The sequence below is a fragment of the Python bivittatus genome, unplaced genomic scaffold, assembly GCF_059951505.1.
Source record: "Python bivittatus isolate LINGU-HERP-01145 unplaced genomic scaffold, Pbiv_v1 ctg000530_np1212, whole genome shotgun sequence".
Taxonomy (NCBI): domain Eukaryota; kingdom Metazoa; phylum Chordata; class Lepidosauria; order Squamata; family Pythonidae; genus Python; species Python bivittatus.
This window is the reverse complement of record NW_028277085.1, coordinates 6,152,887-6,172,651: the sequence shown is the minus strand read 5'-3', so window position 1 is coordinate 6,172,651 and position 19,765 is coordinate 6,152,887. Positions and strand designations below refer to the sequence as shown.

At 41.9% G+C, this 19,765-nt stretch overlaps 1 protein-coding gene across 2 annotated transcripts; it reads left to right on the top strand.

Moving 5' to 3' along the window:
* SORD (sorbitol dehydrogenase) lies at positions 1-18,287 on the top strand. 2 transcript variants are annotated; one of them, XM_088148480.1, is made up of 9 exons: positions 1-256; positions 2,596-2,629; positions 4,660-4,824; positions 5,753-5,912; positions 9,847-9,965; positions 11,090-11,155; positions 13,774-13,949; positions 15,102-15,223; positions 15,922-18,287. In XM_088148480.1, exons 1-9 carry the CDS (start codon positions 179-181, stop codon positions 16,085-16,087), a joined length of 1,086 nt encoding a protein of 361 aa, XP_088004606.1. In that variant the 5' UTR covers positions 1-178; the 3' UTR covers positions 16,088-18,287. The 2 variants fall into 2 exon arrangements, with proteins under 2 accessions (XP_088004606.1, XP_025020183.1); XM_025164415.2 differs by lacking the exon at positions 1-256 and adding an exon at positions 301-1,223.
* The last annotated feature ends 1,478 nt before the right edge of the window (positions 18,288-19,765 follow it).

Sequence of the window (19,765 nt, the reverse complement as noted above, 5' to 3'; positions counted from 1 at the left end):
CGCGAGGCTCCCCCCCCGCGGCTTTGGGACCCTGCCGGGGCAGAGTCCGAGCCCCCCCGCGCCGAACCCAGCCCTGGCCCGGCGGATAAAGTTCCCCGCCGAGGCGGAGGGCGGCGAGCAGCTGCAGCAGCCGGAGCAGCCGGCGCGCCGCGCGTCATCGGGCGAGCAGCGCGGGGCGATGGCGGCGCAGGGCAAAGGCGGCGAGCCGGCGGCCAATCTCGCCGTGGTGGTGCGGGCAGCCGGCGAGCTGCGCCTGGTAGGGCGCCCGCCCGGGGCGGCTCTTTGCCGGGCCTCGCTTCGGGGCCGGAGGGGCGCCCGGGCGCCTGCCTGGAGGCGCTGCGGTTCCGGGGCGGAGGGCAGCCGGCACGCCGCCTCGCCGGCAGGGCTGATGGCGCGGGCGGCAGCCGTGCTCTCGGGGGCTCCACGCGGGGGAGACCCGCAAATTCAGCCCCCCCAGGCAGGAACGACCTTGCAACAGGCTGGCGTTGAACTCGGCCTTGCAGCCGGGGGTGGGGTGGGCTTCGGGCTGCCCCGATTGGCCGGACCGGAGCGACCCTTTGCTGGCGGCCGCGCGGCCAGGGAGGGCGCAGTCGATTCGCTCTGCGCGGCGCCCCGAGAAGCTGCGCTCCCACGAGATGGCTGGCCGCCTTCGCAGGGTCGCGCGAAGCCCCCCCCCCCCCGGTTGGCAAACCAGGGCTTGTGGCTTAGCCAAGGATATTTGGGGCTTAGTCAGCCGCGCGGGGAGGAGCAGCTCCCTTCAAGCGAGAGGCGGCAACAAGGAAGGGCGGCTGTTTTTTGACCAGCTGCGTGTCAATGTCACCTGTTTTTTTTTTTTTTTAATTCAAAGGCAGCTTCTGCACAGTTGCGGGCTGCTCTTAGTCCAGCGCCAAACATTTCTAGTGCTTTAAAATAAATCACCAATAAGGGCCATTTTTCCCCTCTGCAGTTTTTCCCTTTTTTCCTGTCCACACCTATGCAAAATGCCCTTGCTGTTGCTCTCTGTCCTTCAGCAGATAGCCTTTCCTGGTTTGGAAAAAAAAAGATGAATCAGCAGGAAAAAAGGGGCCCATTGCTAATGCCTTTGGGGCAGTGACCTGGTTCCTCCATAGTGCTAAACCATAGCTGGTTTAAACATGGCGTATTGGCGCCGTATGAAAAGCAGACAAATGACAGCGTGGCTTCGTTCAAAGGATGTGTCCTGTCTGTGTCTGGTTTACCAAAGGGTACATTTTTGCAAAAACTTTATACAGAGAATTGCATTTGTTTGTAAATGTCTGCTTTTAAAAATATGGAGGATCCTGAGTTGGGATTTAGGGTGAAGACTTTAAGGAAAAGGCCAAGTAGCCTGTTTCCGCTTGTGGAACGCTGCTTTTCACTTGCCGAAAAGAGAGGAGTTTATTTTCAATAAAAGACAGGAGAGAGTTTTCAAAATTCTAAAAAAAAAAGGGGGGGGTAGATTGCCATCTTTAAGAAGAAGCATGCCAAAAAAATGGGGACTTTGCCACTGTTAGATTGTTTAGCTATTGGGATCTTTTCATCCTGGGACATTTATCTGATCCCCAGAATCAAAGAATGTTTGCTCAAAGCTAAACATTAAACAGACTTTGTTTAGTATTTTATTGGTACAACCATTTCAGATATATTATCTCACTTTTTTCTTAGTTAATGCAAATTTAATATCTTTAAATAATGCCCGTATCAGACTTTATTTTCTTGGAAGATTTAAAATGTAAATTATTTCTAGGTTATGCTTGGAGTTTGTTTTTAGAGGAATAGAGGGGAATCCGATTTCAGTCTTTGTTGAATTTGCCAATGACATTACTTGGCACTGTCTCTTTCAAGTTCTTCTTTCCTGTAAAATGTGATGTACAATTGAAAAAAACGAATGTCTGCCAATTGAAAAATTTTTGTATGGGATTTTACTATCCTCTCCCTTCAGCTGTAAATTATTTAGAGGTTGTTTTTACAAGTGTTCATTCCTTGTTCTAAAAAGCTGCAAGAAACAAAATAAAAAATCAAGAGCCTGATGAAAATTGTATACCCCTATTCTTGGTGAAGAATAAGAATTGGTATTTTAAGTTCTTGGCGCACAAGTGAAGAACAGAACATGAGATAAGACTGCACTTCTTGTCTTATTTGTAATTGTGTATATATAAATCAATTCAACTTTATGGGATTACCTTTGTAATCTAGCCTTCCTGCATTCAAGCAATTCTACTGATGGTTTTTAATTTTTTAATATGAAAGAGAAAGAGGGGGAAAAAGTCATCTTATGAACTATTTATGAACCTCTTATGAACAGAACTACGCTTACAATATGCATATCATGTCATGCTATTCAATTAAAATCTTAATATGAACACAAGTTTACAAACCAGTACGTACAGTTTATATTTTTAAATTGTTCCTCCAAGTAGGACACTGGAAAGACGCTTGTTTAATTGTAGAACGAGAAGTGAATTCTTCATACCCATTGATCCTTGAACTAGCAAGGAATTTCCAGGGCAAACTAGCTGATTTAATCTTGGCGTAAGCAACATTAAGGTTTCATGTAAAATTGAACCTTCCCTATTTTTTTTTCTTTCTTTCTTTCAGGAAAACCGACCAGTTCCTGAACCCGGTCCCAATGGTAAGTTGGGATGTTCGCTTTTTGGAATATCAGCACTTCCCAATTCATTCTCAGCTAGTATGGTCGATGGGCATGTTGAAGGAAGTGATGGAAGCTCTGAATAGATCTGAATGGCACCAGATGGAGACGGTTTAGTTCCAGGAACAGTTACTAAGCCAGTCTCATTCATTTGTCAGATTGTATCTTCACCCGTTATTTATTATACATCCTTCAGTGTAAATATTGTTCAGTGAAATGTAAAAATATGAAGCATTTGCGTTAGGAGGCACTTAAAATGTCTCCACCAGCTTTATCATAATGGAATAATGTTCGGAATGATACAAGTGTCTGCATTTCCAGCATATAATGTACAGTAGGCTTCTGCTATAAGCCATGATGATGTCCAAGTGATGACGCTTGTCATGACATCATGCCAACAATATCTGATACAAGTGTTTAGATTGTACCATTTACATGATGGTGACATGATGCGTGCATTGTCATTTGCTTCCCTTGTGCTTCCTGATGGGCGTCCATGCCTATGAAGCTTTGTGACCTTTTGGGAAAGGTGAGAATTCAGGATGACTTGTTCTTGGCGATCAAGAAAGAGAATGTTTGGTTTACTTGCCAGGATGAGGTTCAAACCGTAATAGATATTCTGCAGAGAGAAAGTGAGAAAGACATACTGTAGTCTTCCTAGGAGATAGCACTTGCACCTGCTAAGTGGCAGAGAAGGGAGTACAGTGAAGCAAACAGGGGTCCAGTTTCCCCAAAGAGAAGAACTCCCTAATTTTTAAGGCAGGAGAGTAACCAGATCTGTGGGGTTTGCAGCCAGGGTGTGTGTGTCAAACCAGGCAGTCTGATGAAAGCAACATTATACCCTTGGCTTGGACCTTTCGAATGTCCAAAAGAGACAGAGCTGGTAGCGTGAGGGCATAGTGTGTTAACCCCACTAGGTAGACCACCCATGAGATCAACTCTGGAGGAAGGCTAAAACTACTTTTATTGAGAGTGGTTTCACACCTGCATCTCTTCATCAGGGTCATCTTTCTTACTCTCTACATAGTGCTCCTTTGATTATTTTGACAAGACTGCCCGAGCTGTGGGTGTCCACATGAACCAGATGAAGAGTTTAGCTAGGAAACTACATGCCTAGAGGTTTCTAGCAGCTTGCATAGGTGTGAAGCGACAAAATATGGCCTGAAGTCATTAGCACTGGTACAGGTATTGCAAAACCATGTACAAGTGTGACTCTTGTACATGATGGGCTTTCCAGTTTCCTTGATCACTTGTCTGCCCACCATGAATTAGTGTCCAGTAAACTGGAGTTTCCCCATGGCTTGACTCAGAGGTTTTGGAAGAAATAGGACACAGGTAGCAAGACAGGTAGATTTCAGACAGGATGTGACTTGATAGGTAACTTGAGCGAGAAAAATATCTAGGCAAGGGCTAGCCAAGTTGGTTGCATCTGATAACTGTATCTCTGAAATATTCTGCAAATCTCTTGCAAGACCAGGGAAAAGAAAACTCAACATTGCACACTTCATTAATTAAGAAATAATCACACATCTTTGTGAATAAGCTGCCTTTTTGCAATTTTCTTGGCATTGGGTTGGATCCAGACTTATTCCTTCAATAGACTCCTGAGATCTGGATGTCCCTGACTCTGCTGTTTCCAAAAGGCCATCAAAACCTGGTGTTTTCAGTGGACCTTAGGGGAAGGCATATGGTGAACTGTTCACTACTATAATCTGGAAATGGATGAAAGTTGAGTTTTCTTGATCTCTAGTGTTTTCTATGGTATTGTTATCTGGCTTTCTAACTCTACAATTTTTAACCTCATTTAGGTAAACAGGGCATGAAAGCTGCTGTGAGTTGGTTTCAATCACAGCAGTGTACAACCCCCTAAATACATAAATAAAGGGATTTAGATGAATGAATTAATCAAATTTCTGCTGCTTCCAAAATCTGGGTTCAGCCCCTCTTTATACTGTAAGCAGTAGGGGTTCCTGAAGGAGATTTCACTCTCTGATTTATCTCTTCTGTAATAGAAGTGCTTTTGAAAATGCACTCCGTTGGAATCTGTGGGTCTGACGTCCACTACTGGCAACATGGACGAATTGGAAATTTTGTGGTGAAGGCTCCGATGGTGCTAGGGCACGAAGCTTCAGGAACCGTTATTAAAGTAGGGTCTTCAGTAACCAAGTTAAAGAAAGGTGAGCTGAAGCTGTTCCCAAGTCATGCCCATCTTTCCTGTTAGTATCTGATGAGTAAGGATTGATTGCATATATATTTACAGTACCCTTCTGGAGGAAGGGTCTCCCAGTTCCTTCCTCAACTGCCACTGATTTGGGACAGGTAAAATAGAATTGTTGGCTTTATGACTAAAATCAGGTGAAAAAGTGTCAAGAAAAATAATGGTTTTCCTTTGGGCAGATTTATTTATTTATTTATTTATTTACTTACTTACTGCTTTGGCTGTACCACATTCTTTCTTGTCCCTTTCCCTATATTTCCTCTCTCTGTCCCTAAACTTCCAAACCATTCCACAAAAATATTATGTAGCCCTTGACTTAAAAAAAAAGTTGGGCAACCACAATTTGCAGAAATGTTTATATACTGCTTTTAGACCCACTCTCCCTTCCATTAATGTAGTATGTCCATCTATCTATCTGTGTCCTAATGTCATTTGGGTGAAATGTGAGAAGTCTTCTCAAGGGAACAGCAGCCATTTTCTTTGAAGCAAACATCAAAGATCTGCCTTCTCAGGTTGGAATGTATGAGAACTTAATTCTAGAACCACGTGATTTTGTGGGGCCTAGAGGAAGAGTAAATCTAGAAGTTTCTAGATTATATCTCACCCTCTTCTGCCGTGAACTCAATAGGTAATTCTCGCCATTCGATTTTTATCTCAGCTTGATTGTCTGTCATATGACCGGACTGCTCCAATGATTACTAAAAATGCTCTGGGGCTTTTAGATTTCATCAACTTTCAGGAGATAAACATTGAATATTACATACCTAATACTTTGGAGTATCTGTTTAGGATAAGATACTGTGAATGGATCCCCTAGATATACCATAGCTTTTTAGTGGATCGTTTTTTCTGCTTTCTCATCTTCTTACATCCTTGTGGTCTCTCAGGTGATCGAGTAGCTATTGAGCCTGGAGTTCCCCGGGAGATTGACGAATTCTGCAAAATTGGGCGTTACAACCTATCTCCAACCCTTTTTTTCTGTGCAACCCCTCCTGATGACGGGAACCTGTGCCGTTATTACAAGCACGATGCCAACTTTTGCTACAAGTTAGTTGCAATATTGTTTGGGGAAGCATGTTATGAAGCTAACCAAACTGAGTTTCTCTAGTTCTGAGATATTTGTGGGGGTGGGATGGGGGGCAAAAATGAGAGAGAGAAATTTTATTTTATTTTATTTATTTCACGTGTGCAATTTATCCATGGCCTTAGTCCTAATAGGCTTTAGGAACTTTAGAGATATAAAAATAAAAGTAGTAAATAATAGATTACAAAGAATCATGAAAGCTATAATCACAAATATATAGGTCCCTGTGGTTCCACTGTCAGCTTTGGAAAAGCCACGTTTTCATTGGCCTTTATTTCTCTGCGGCTGAATCTGAGAAACTGAGAACACGCAAAATTATGTTGGCTTGACCCATAAAATGGTTAATGATAGCTTAGAAACCATTGAAAAAAAAAATGAGCTCATCTTTTCAGCCATATCTTTCTGGTGTTCTTGTTTGGAAGTTGAACATCTGTAAGTGTCATTTTATCTGTTTTGATGAACTCTGTTAAATTTTCATCCAACTAATAATATTTCTACATGTTGCTCAGTAAACTTGATTTACTCAACACGATTACCCAAGATTGGCTGCACAGTACTAACAATATTGTGATTTAGCTGTACATACAACAACTTTGTAGAGAAGGCCTGAATTGAATCTGTTTTGAATTGTGAAAATATAGTGAAAATAATGCTGGATTCTTCTGGCTTCTGTGGCCTCCTCACTGCTAGAAGTTTCAAGTATCAGAGGCACATATTTTAAAGGAGTTCTTACGTAATGTTTAACATTTTTATCAAAAATTACAGAAATGGCTGAGCAAAGGGATAGTAGCAAAATAGGGAACTTGCTTTTTATTAGGCCTATGCAATGCCTCGGATGTGTTCTGCAGAAAAGATCACTGGAAAAGATGCAGCTGCTTTAAGGTGAAGTAGACAAGACAGATTGTATGTTGGCAATCTGCACGTTCCAAAGCACATTTGGAAAACTGAATTCAGAAAGCTCTACTTTCCACTAAGAAATAAAACTGACCCAGCACATCCAGATTCGGTGTTCTTGATACTGGCGGGCAGCGATATTCTAAACAGGAAGCTTCTGTAATTTTGTCTGCAGATTTTTATTCATTTAGGATTTTTGGTTTTTTCCTGAGCTTAACTGACTCCGAGCAGCGTGCAATTCCCTTAATCTGTAGCTTGGATTAAGAACAGGCAAAACATCAATCCCTTAATTGAAATAGAAACCATAAATCACGATGCAACATACATAAACTGGGAATCTAAACGTTCAAAACCAAAGAACCAGCTCACAGTGCAGATTGAATCTGAGATCTCTACAAGTAAACTAAATGTTTTATCCCAGCCCTTCCCTCATCGCCAGACGTATTCTGATCTACTGATCAAATTGCTGAGTTTTTCTGTTATTTAAGTGGTCTAGGAAGAGAAACAATTCAGTTTTTGTGCATAACCCCAAAATGTTCAGTGCTAAAACCCATGGCAGACTGTAAATCGTTAGGGATTAAATAATATGGAAAGTAAAATACTCTAGTTGCTATTTGTTTAATTCTGCATGGGATGGAGAACTTAAAAATGATTCATTTTTAAAAAACGATTTAAACAATTTATATGGCCGCTCATCTCATAGCAATGACCCTGGCTGGTGCACAAGAATTAAAGCCAACAATAAAAATCAACAGTCCAAATGTCTGAGTTCGCGGAAATAATTCCAACCAGAACGGAGGGGGGAAAAAAATCCCAAACCAATCAACCAGCAGAGCTAGCTCAGTCTTCTGGCCTAATGCCTGGGGGAATATGCATGAATAAGTTTAGGATCTAACACAGTAATTAGTAACGAAGAAACAAGCAAAGAAACTCCTTTTCAAAAACTCATTTCCAGTAATCCTGTGAGATGCAATAAGAGAATATTGTTATCCTTTTTTTCCATCGGCAACCCTTTCCCTTTGCAATTCTTAATTATAACATTAATAGGAAAGATATTGCAGTTCTCCGATACGTCTTCATTGAATGCTTTTTTTCTTAGCGTGGCCTAGAGTTTTATTTTCTGGGTTTCAAAGACCTATTGCAAATAAACCATTTCCCCAAGTGTAGTTAAGAGACTGGGAGTTGTCAGCAAGGTTTTGAAAAAGGCTCTGTTGGGGTTCCTGTTTTCTTTTACCTTCCCAAGGAATAGTTTTCAAACCCTGGAGTCTGAAGCAAAGATTAAGATTCGTCTTAAAATAGGAGAACTCGTGTGTATCCAACAGCAACGCCCGCAGGCAGTTAGGACTGGCTGATCTAAGAGGATGATAATGCCAGGAAGATTAACTGCAGCTTTGAAATAAAGGAAGTAACTCTCTTACCCCAACACATTTGTTTGCAGAATCTCTTGTGGCCAAGAGTTTTGAAGAAGTAATTGTACATGTCAGTTTGAGAAGGATGAAACAATTGGCTTGAAATTCATCCTTTCTCAGAGCGTTACTAAACCTCTAATTACTGCTAATGAGGGACTGTCACCCAACGGCCTTTGACATTCTTACCTAGAAAAAAAACAGATATTGGGTAGCGTTGAAAGGTTAAAACAAATAAAAAGACTGTATCAACCTTTCCTTACCTGTTCTATCCAGCTGGGTTGGGATAATAGCACCCAGAATCGCCAGCTGCTCTGCTTAAACATTTATCCCCCAAATATCTATAGGAACGCGATTGAGGATGATGGGTCCAGATGAGAATTTCAAGGAGTGGCAATTGGCGAGGTAGTAGCAAGTACAGTGGAACCTCGGGTTACGAACGCCTCTGTTAACGAACTTTTCGGGTTACGACCAGCTCCGGCTGCAAAATTTTGCTTTGGTTTGCGAACTCCGCCTCGGGGTACAAACAGGATACGCGGCCATTTTCCCTCCCGTGACATGGTCCACGGCCATTTTTCCGCCCCTGACACGTGGTCCGCGGCCATTTTTCCACCCCTGACATGTGGTCTGCGGCCATTTTCCGCCCCTGACACGTGGTCTGCGGCCATTTTTCCACCCCTGACATGTGGTCCACAGCCATTTTCCGCCCCTGACACGTGGTCGTAGGGAGGGGGACTCTCCCTCCAAGCAATAGCCGCCTCTCTGTCCTCCACGCCAGAACGGATTAATGGTAATTACACTGAACCTTATGGGGAAATTTCCTTCAGGTTGCGACCAATTCGGGCTGTGACCAGAGTCACGGAACTAATTAAGTTCGTAACCCAAGGTACCACTGTAACTTAAACATCTTGTGTTTGTTAGAATTTCTTCTAAGCGATTGCTCTTAGACTTTAATGTTCATGCTTCAGTTGTTTGGAGGCACATCTGGTCCTATGGTTGATCAATCCAAATTAACGGGTACAAATATGGGGCTTTGTCAGAGCAGAGTGATCGGGACTTTGACCAGGCAGTAAGGGGAAGTGACAACATATTTTGTTAGGACTGGCTTTGTTAGGGAGTAGAGTGGATGCTATGTTATGGTAGCAGATCCTGGGAGGCAGGAAGGAAAATGCCGTGCCTGATCCTCTAGTAAGCTGGTGCCTTCTAGTGCCATGGTGGACTCTGTCAAACTGCCAGTGCTGAAGTAAAATGCAGCTGCTGGTTTTGCCAGCTTCTGTACATCGGAAGGTGGGGCTGCCTCACTCTTGGTTTCAAAATTAATTCAAAAGACACAGACACAGAGAGAATAAAAGCTACAACCCAAGGGAATGAACCTCAGGATGGGCAGATTGGAGAACATTCTTCAAAATGAGTAGATGCCTGATAGAAATCAAAGTACTGTCTCACTGGAGTTCCCTTTCCATCCTGAGCTTTTCAACCCCGTGGAAAACACCTCCCCAATTGGACCTCCTCCTCCATTTAGGATTGCTTTTTTGAATTTGGTTTTTGCTTGACACACACTAATGGGAGTCCTTTGGTTTATGTGGTCTTGTTACAGGCTTCCAGACAATGTCACCTTTGAGGAAGGAGCCCTTGTTGAACCTCTTTCTGTAGCAATTCATGCCTGCAGAAGAGCTGAGGTGACGCTGGGTAGCAAAGTCTTCATTTGTGGTGCTGGTAGGGAAGACTTTGGGATTCCTTTGATTTTTCTGATGTATTATGTTTGTCCCATGGATGCTCCTTCCCAAACAACTTCCTTAATCTGTACTCCTTTGGGATATAATTGTTGGAATTCCTTCTCACATAGATCCCTACCAAGATCTCCCCTAAGCATTCCAGTCATTGCTGTGTGTAGAAGTGTGAGAAGTACTGGCAGTGCTCTGTATACATAATTCCAGACCACATGTATGGAACAAGAATCCATGGGAGGCTTAAGTGCGTCCTTGTAATGTGTGTGACAACCATGAGACAACTGTGACATCCATCCCTGATCAATCTCAGTTGAGAACATTCATCTGAATCTTCTCTTATGCATCCCTTCCAATACATGCTTGGAAGGCTGTGAAAAATATAACCTCAGGATTCTACCTCTCAAACCTGCATCTCTCTCTTTTTCCTTGTTGCTGGAGAGGATCAGAAAAAGCACTGCCTCTTTAAAGGAAAGTTCTGATGCAGGTTCTGAGTGTTAGAAGGGCTTTCCTAATGCCAGTTCTTACAACTGCTCCACTTTTAGGGGGTGACTTGTTTCTGGGGTTTCTCTCCTTGGTCCTGAATTTTGGGGAGGGGGTGTTACCCTAGGAAGGTTCCTGACCCTTGGTAATCTCAATCCCATTTGGATAATGGAACACCTGGTGGAACAATTTGACTTGCATAGCTTCAGTTCACTTGCCAGCTCATAGCCAGTCCTGTTGTTCACATCTCTGTCTCTCTGTTGTGGGTCCTGCAAGTGACTCTCACTGTCCTTTCAGGCTCCTTCCATGGTGAGCTAAAATGCGCCTCCTTCCATTATTTCCCCCATTTTTTTAATTGCTTCCATCATCTTCATATTTGATATGGTGTCCAAATTCCTCTTCCAAAAAGGTTCACCTGGTGACCATGTGATTGCCTTTTTGGGGGGATAAAGCAAAGGCCGTGTTTACTGTGATGCTTTTATTGTTTCCTAATAATGTTCTTTTTATAATGTTGTAGTTTTATTGTTTAAAAAGAAAGGAATTCCTTAGAAGGGTCTGTTGAGCCTCAAACTCTGTGCAATAAATAACCAGAGTGTCGTCTTGATGTTCCCCTCCTTTCTCTCCCCTTAGGACCTATTGGGCTTGTGACTTTGCTTATTGCTAAGGCAATGGGGGCTGCCCAAGTGGTGATTAGCGGTAAGACCAATTTACAATCTAGATGTTGTATTTTCTGTGTTTGCAGTTCAGCTGGAAAGTTTACATTACCGGTTACGTGAGATAAAGGATTAATGTTGCTTGGGCAAATACAAAGCTGTTAGATGGGACAAAGGAAGAAATATTATCCAAGAAATGAGCCAAATCTAGGCAGCACAACGTTGTTTTCTTAATCTTAGTGGTTTATTTTGCATAAACAAGCAGAAAGACAATTAAATATAAGTAAAGTCTCCTTTGAGTCTAATATGATTCTTGGTGACTCCATAGGCACATCCATAGAATGTTCTTGTCGTCTTCTGGGATGTGTTTTTGCTTCCCAATCAAGCGGACCACTCAGAGATTTTTTGGTGGGCTCTCGTCCAAATACTAACCCAGTCTGATCTCGCTTTGGCCCTACAGATCAGCCACAATTGGCTATGTACTGCCACCTAACTGGGCCCTTTGAATATAGTGCTCTAGGATGCATCGGGTGGATTCTCCATCATAAATCCACGTCCAGGTGATTGTGGGAAAGTAACTTGTTGGTAGTGCAAAAGAGTACGAGATACCGTAGAGGAATGTTTCAGGGCTATGTTTGAACTGAAGACTCATTACAATGAAGCCCAAACTGGTTTATTGTCAGCACTGGAGGCAAAGATAAGTCTAAAGAGAGATGAGTTTAACAATCCCTCTCTACAGAGTTATGCATATTAGAATATATATGGGATGGGACATGGCAGCAAGGTAGTTGATTGGGCTTAGACAACAGCAAGTATTTGATTGGCTCATATACCTAGTGAGGCCATTATGGTGGAACCAGGAGGTTATGGGCCAGGAATACAAAAACAATGGGGTTTTCAAATAACAAAGAGGCAGTTATTCTATGAACATAATTTGTTTCTAGGGAGTTACTTTCTTTTGCTTTTTCAGAATTCTGCTACCCTTCCAAGATCATTTCCCAACTTACCAGCATTCCTTCACCTTCTAAATGTTTTTGTGGCAGAGCTGACAGTTTTAGTTATCCTGGGAAAGTATATTTGGGTTAGGCTCTTTTAGGTTGACCCCTAAAATTCTGCTACTTATCATAGCTTAGGGACTACAATAGAGTTGAAGCCTTGGCTCCCCAAAACTTTGGGTCCTGAGGATATTATCGAAAACACCACCCACACCATAATTTTTAATGCAGTAGAAGGTTATAGCCATTAAACATATGAGGATAATTGTATTGACTGGGCATAAGGTATGGAACTTGCTTTTAATTCAATCTAGATGTAAATTAAACTGAGTTTAATCTTTGTTCTACTTCTGCCTAATTCTGGATCCTGGTCTCCTGTATTAATCAGACCAAGAACAACCTTTGCTCTGAAAATGTTGTATAGCCCTGGATAAAAGTCTACTTTATCAATGGATTTGAATGCCACCCACATTATTAGTGTCTGTGTGTTCCTAAGTACAGAGGAAAATGAGTGTAAATAGGTCGGAATAGCTTGGAATGAAAGAAGTACAGTAGATCTGTGACGTTGGGGTTCAGAGCTCAAATATATCCAAGGTAGGAACAATTTGTCATCTGGATGGACTCTATTCTTTAAAACTATTAGATGTCTTGAGCTGGCAAAGAATTTGCAGCACCTTAAAGACTAACAAATGAACTGCTGCCAAAAATCATGAGGTCAGAGCCCGTTTGCTGGAATGAGCTGATACACAAAGGTGGAGGCCTTTCACATGCCCTCTCCCTGGATCTTTATGCCATTTATGTAGCTCAAGATCTGTTGGCTTAAGGGCTTTACCTGGGTTTGGGGGGTCTCTCAAGACGTGTACTGCAAAAGTGGGCATGGATAGGACCCAAGGGAGGGGAGAAGTGAAGTCCTGTGGTCACCTTTCCCCAAAATGCAGTATATCATAGTCCATTATGTATATGTATCTGTCTGCCCATCTGTTTCATGCCCTCTGATGACCATGAAAGACATGATAGTAGGTGGGTCACAATTTTGGCACCTGTGAGATGGATCTTCTAGTTTTTCTTCCCCAAACAGCACATCTAGTATATGATCTTTGCACAGGACCTTCACTTGATGTCCCATGAAGGTGAATTACGTATAGAGATTGGTGCCTGTGTTGGTGGGAAATATTGGCAATGATTTGTTCACTGACCTTTGTTACAACCTGCCAACCAGAGTTACTTTGGCAATCAGCTACCACTGACTATCTACCATGTTGGGTTGTCAGAATAATACTTTGCAACATCTTTCCCTAATCTCTCTATCTCTGGATATGTTAACAGCTTCCAGAGATCCTAGAGAGACCATGAAAGCTTGTTTGTCCCCAAACTTTCCTAAATCTGGAGTAGATAACCTGCTATTCACTAGACTTCCCTCAATTCTCACTAGCAAGGCAATGGCAAGGGATGATGGAAGCTGTTGTCCACAATGTCAGGTCAGCACTGGTTTCTTATTCTGTCCTAGAGCATCTCAGAGGCAGGAAAACATGGCTGGTAGCTGACCATCATCAAAACTCTTGCTTGGACTGGTTTAACCACTCCCCTCAGATAATTAAATTAACTTAACTGATCCTAGTGCTTTAGTTTCCATTATTGTTATGGATTTTGCTTTCTTTGACTACAGATTTGTCTGCCCCACGGCTCGAAAAAGCTACAGAAATTGGGGCTGATTTCACCATCCAGGTAAAGGGGCAGAGTCCTGAGGAGCTGGCCAGTGTGGTGGAAAACATGTTGGGTTGTATGCCTGACATTACCTTGGAGTGCACTGGGGCCGAAGCCTGCATCCAGACTGGAATATATGTGAGTGCCTCATAGCTTAAGTGTGCATCAAGAATAATCTCTCAACTGTGGGCATTATTGTAGGAGAGAGAGAGGGAAAACTCATTCTTGTTCATATTGAGAACTTCAGATTTAGAATGGGGCACTTTCTAAAGTGATTAAAGTAGATGAGGCCACCTTCCTATGATAGATGCACAAATACATTTTTCACACATGCAGCTAAACCAGTCTGACAAAGAAACACACATTGTTTGCATCAACACATATACCCACATCTTGCGTTGGGTTCCAGGGGATGCTTTTCTTTCCCGTGTGAAATTATATCCTGAGGAAAAGGCAGCCGTCAGGGAGGTTAGCTGTTCTGCATGATAGTGTCCACTTGAAGAAAATAAAGCTCCCACTGCTGATAATGGCTGGCTTTTTTCTAAGCCTAATTGCACCAGAGGGGAGATGAAGGATAGAGACTTGGCTCCATGTAGCAGTTGTAGAGGACCTGCAGGTTGGAGAGTCTGAAACCCACATTTGAAGGCTGTTAGAGACTTCTTTTGAAGCTTCCAACTTGGGAGGCTTGGTAGATGAACCTTCTCAGTGGTGGCCTTTCAATCAGAGACTTCCCTTTCTTGGTGTGTTCATTGACACTGTTGGTATTGGTCTTCAAGCCCTCAGGGGACACCATAGCTTTCACAGGGGGAAACAAAGTAGGAAAGTGATGACATGTATGTGATGACATCATCATGCAAATGAAACGTCTTACATACCTCATGTACGTTTGATGTCATGATGTGATGTTTGATGTCAGTGTGGCTTATTCTGGAACTTCGGGATGTTTGATGGCTTGTTATTGCTGGGTGATACCTCTCAGACTTTCCATGGGACCTCTTTTCTTTTACACTGCCAGGAAGGGATTTGTCCTAGTAGCAGAGCACAGGCTTTGAATGTCCAAGGTTCTAGGTCAGTTCCTACCTTCTCCAAGAAGGACAGGGAAAACTCTGGCCTAAAATGGCAATCCTGGTGACAATTCTGGGATAGATGGATGCTTCTGTAGCAAAAGGCACCTTCTTTTGTTTCTTTATCCCCTCTCAACTGTTATTATGGCAGGGAGAAAAGTAATCTTGACATGTTGGCTTCTGGAGAAGTTGGAAATGGATTTGGATCCTCTTGTTTTGTCCTCAGGCAACCCGTTCTGGTGGGACTCTGGTTTTGGTGGGTCTGGGCCCAGAAATGGTCACCTTGCCCATTGTGAATGCAGCTGTGCGGGAGGTGGACATCCGTGGGATATTTAGATACTGCAATACGTAAGTATTAATCATGGGTCTAGAGGAGCAAATAGTGATTTGTTTTCCTCATACCTGACCTTGGACACTGAATCAAGAAATGTGACCGCACCACGTTTTAAGATTTTGCCAGCCATTTTTAAAATATATATATATATATATATATATAACAAAAAGTCAGTCCTAAAGAGCTCTTGGAATCTGATCAGTTCATCACTGTGACCCGTAAGGAAGAGTGATAAGCCTTCAAACGACATTGTGTAGCTGCCATTTTGTGTTGTCAAGACATTGTGTAGCTAAAGAAATACACATTCTGCATTGCTTTTATCAAGAGGGTGTGGACAGGTTTGAAATGTAGCTTAACCGAAAGTATTGTACAATGTCAATAATTTCAGTACAGAATGTTTTGTCCTTGATCTAGTGCTACTGTGCAAAGATCTAATATATTGAATATTCTTAATTAAAAAGAGAGGAAAAAAACCTAAATGTAGTTCTAGACATTTAAATACATCAAACTGGGTTTTCAGTTGTAACTTTTTTTTAACAGAAAACAAACAATTATATTTACCAAAAAAAAAAGGGGAGGGGGTTAAGGAGAAGATAAAGTAACCTCTGATTTTTGATGGGTCTTGGAAACATCTACCTAACAGTAATTCTTGCCACAGTCAACAATTCAAAACCTGAGTGTCTGTCAATCACTTTTTTCTTTTTCACTGCAGGTGGCCCATGGCAATTGCTATGCTTGCATCGAAAAAAGTCAATGTGCAGCCACTGGTGACACATCGGTTTCCTTTGGAAAAGGCAACAGAAGCGTTTGAGGCAACTAAGAAAGGCGTTGGGATAAAAATTATGCTGAAATGTGATCCAAATGACCTGAATCCCTGAAAAAAAATGTCATGGTGCTCCATTCTACTCTCCTGCTAGGGAGGATTAAGTACATGGAGAAGAAAACTTAAACCAAAAAATCAAAGCCTTAAAATGTGTGTTAATGTAGAGCACTGTCAAGGAAACAAATCTTACGCAAATTATTTTGAAACTTGACCTTCTTTAACCTAGAAATAGACCTTGAAGTCAGATGAAGAAATGACATCTGTTCAGACTCTTAGAGGTGAAATGTGTAGTTGGAACCAGCATGGAATCATAAAATTCGGCCTCCAGATCCAATTTTCTGCACAATGCATGAATATTCAACTTTTATGAGGTTGTATTATTTCAGGACCCGCTCCCATAAGAAACTCTCCAGATACACGACACTGCAAGAGGAATCTGCAACAGCTGTGTCTGTTTGGGCATGCCAGCTCATCAATTCTGCCCTCTTCCAGCAGTTTTCATCCACACCCCAATTTTCTCTGTAGCTATTAATCAGTATTCTTTTTTAGGTCCCTTTTTCCTAAAGTTTTTTTTTTTTTTAAGTTCTGCAGAACTTGGAGTTCTGTCCTTTGCATGTGTGCTATTGTTTCAGCTTGAACCAAAAGGACTGGCAGTGGAGAGTTGAAATTATTTGTTCCTACAAGCCTTCCTCAACTTACAAAATTGTTGAGTTGGATGGGGCCATTTCAACTAGTGATTTCAACCCTTTGGCCCATTGAGAGGAATTCTAATTTAAGCATCCTGGACAGATAGTTATCAATCGTCTGCTTGAGTGTTTCTGGCAAAGGAAAACTTATAATCTCTCTAGTCTTCATTTGTTTAGTGGTCTTCTAACATTCAACTAGAATGTGCTGTCTTGTAACTTATCAATGATTCCATGTCCTCCATAATGAGCAGATCATGGCCTTCTCCTATGTTGGTACCCTTTTGGTTATTGATTCAGAGTATTAAACAACCTTTTTCAACCTTCTCCCTCAAGGCAAAACATAGCTGGTACTCTCAATTTCTCTTTTGATGTTGTCTAGAGGTGTTGATACTGCAGGTCCAAAAATTCCCAAATAGTGGCCATAATCTCTACATATCTGAAAGGCATCAGGTTGAGGGAATGTTCTTAAGTGAGACATCAGGACTGAAGGTTCCAACTCAGCATTCTAATTTTGTATACGTATATGTGTATGGATCCATCTAAATGCAATCCCTATACAATGCCTGAAAGAACAGCCCTGCGTGTCTGTCCCAATCCACTTCCTTCAGCTAGTGCATACTTAGAAGCTACTGCACACCATGTACATCACCTAAGAAGTTCCTGCAGGAATTAGGATGAAGTTCTAGACCAGTTTACATGTAGACATGGGAATATACAAATAGCTGTTAGAAGCTTTGTACTATAATCTTGTAAGAAATGCCTAAAGTATGAATGAGGTAGAATGGCACAGAACGTAGGGCTATCAAATGTCCATCCCATCCTAAGAATTCCTTCCTTCCTTCCTTCCTTCCTTCCTTCCTTCCTTCCTTCCTTCCTTCCTTCCTTCCTTCCTTCCTTCCTTCCTTCCTTCCTTCCTATTGGTAAATGATGCTAGAAACCTCCTGCAGTTCCATCCTACCTCCATATCTCCTGGAGAATCTTGAGGTCATGGGTTATTAGTTCACTGAAGAATGTATACCTCTTCTAGCCTTAGCTGCTTTATGTATGTATAGTTGTACCTGTTTGTGGAAATAGCATCATTGTTGCTCTGGTGCTCAGATCCCCAGCAAATACAACTATTGTATCCTGGTTTTGCATCTTGCAGAGATGACTTCAGCCCTTACTGTTGGAACAAGAACCATTTCCTTGTAAAGCCGTACCCCCTCGTGGAATGTAGACACATGCCAATAGGTGGAGAACTTAGGTGGGTCTGTTATTTGGAAGTGCAAAGTGCCAGATTGACAGTTTGGAACACTCAAGTCCTATGTCTTCCCTAAGAGCCTAATATGGTAACTCCAGGGGAAACCTTTCACTCACAAAGCCCTGGTACGTCAGGCCTGTTCTTCATGGTTAAAATTTATCCTCTGATGTTGCTTGAGCAAATAAAAGAAGAAAGTAGCTTTTGTTGAGTCTGTTGTAATGGCTCAGAGTCTTTCATGGTTTGGTTGTTCCGCAAATTGATTCTTAGGTCTTCTCCTTTTGTTTGAAAACTCAGGGCAATAAGGAAATAAAATGGTTCTACTAAGTAAACTAAGTCTGCAAAAGCTTTATTTTTTTGTCTACACCATGGTGGGGAAAGCAGAAGGTCCTTTTGGGAAATGGCATGATATACTTGCTCTGTATAAGGTGTTTCCAGAGATGTTACGGCATCCTTGATTTGATGTGTTTGTCAAGTAATACTGTTGATTTTTATGAAATAAATAAGACTTTAAAAAAAAAACAGATTTGTACCACGTGGCTACCATGTTCAGTGGTGGGAAGCAAGTTGCCTTTAAATTAAACCTACAGCTGAAAGTCCAATGCTTTGCAGTTGCATTGCCAGCGCAAATAGTTTGGTCATTAGTCATCATTTTATCACCATGATAAAACCAGAGAGATCTAGGATAGAAAACACAAGCCAAAAAGAAAAAGAAAAGATTAATAATTTGAGGATTGTAATCTAAAGAGGGACAGAGGCAGAGTCAACCTTTAGCAATAAAAGGGAGATTTCAAAAACTGATGGGAAAGAGTGAATTTTGAGGAGGGGAGGAAGTAGAAAGGTCAACAGACTTGAGTAGCAAAGACTTCGATTCCTTTCAAATCATGGAATAATCACCTTTGGGTTCTGGGTATCAATGAGCTGGAAAGAATTCAGGAGAGCCCCACAAAATATTATAAAAGTGGTAATGTCAGGCGCTTGTGATTTAAATAATCATAACATGGTGGCCAACTTCTGTTAATCTAAGTTGGCATTCTAAATCAGTCTGTCTCAACCTTGGCAACTTTTAAGATGTGTGGACTTCAACTCCCAGAATTCCCGAGCCAGCATGGCTGGCTCGGGAATTCTGGGAATTGAAGCCCACATATCTTAAACTTTAAGATGTTGAAAGTCCACATATCTTAAACTTGCCACGGTTGGGAAACACTGTTCTAAATCACTGATTGCTGGCTATTGTATTTTACCGCTGGGATCATAGCCACTGAGCTCTTGATGGAAATGCTGAGTAATGAACTTCACATGGTGAATGCGATCATGAGCCACATCCAGCTTTCGGGGATACTTCCCTGGCTGTTCCTATCATCTGCCCCCCAAGTTATTGAAGGTCGCAGGTTGCCTTACTTACATCACCAAATAGCAGAAATCAAGTTGAAGTCAATGGAAGGGTTGACTATCCAGGCACAGAGCGCGTGGCTAAGTGGCCCACGGTCCTCAAAAGAAATTACAACCTGCTTCAATTTATAGTTTCAGACTGTTTGGGACCTAAGGAGGTATCCACAGCTTAAATGACCCTACTTTTTGCTTTGATTTTGTTCTCTGTAGTACCCTTCTTAATGAATATTTGATACTTTGCCCAGTTTTTTAAAAAAGCAAATGCATAGCAATTAGGTTGGGGAATCCTCTTGACTTAATTCTGCTCTTGTTAACGGTTTGGTATAAATAAGAGTTCCCAGGAAAGAAATCAATAGTTGAAAAAGGAGAAGCAAATGCAGAACCCCTCTCTATTTCCTTAAATTTAGAATCTTGATTT

Excerpts from the sequence above, each read along its gene's own strand:
- SORD (XM_025164415.2), top strand. The coding sequence starts at position 1,134 with ATGGCGTATTGGCGCCGTATGAAAAGCAGACAAATGACAGCGTGGCTT. Across the intron at positions 2,630-4,659 it reads TCCTGAACCCGGTCCCAATG|AAGTGCTTTTGAAAATGCAC; the intron begins GTAAGTTGGGAT and ends CTTCTGTAATAG. Across the intron at positions 4,825-5,752 it reads AGTAACCAAGTTAAAGAAAG|GTGATCGAGTAGCTATTGAG; the intron begins GTGAGCTGAAGC and ends GTGGTCTCTCAG.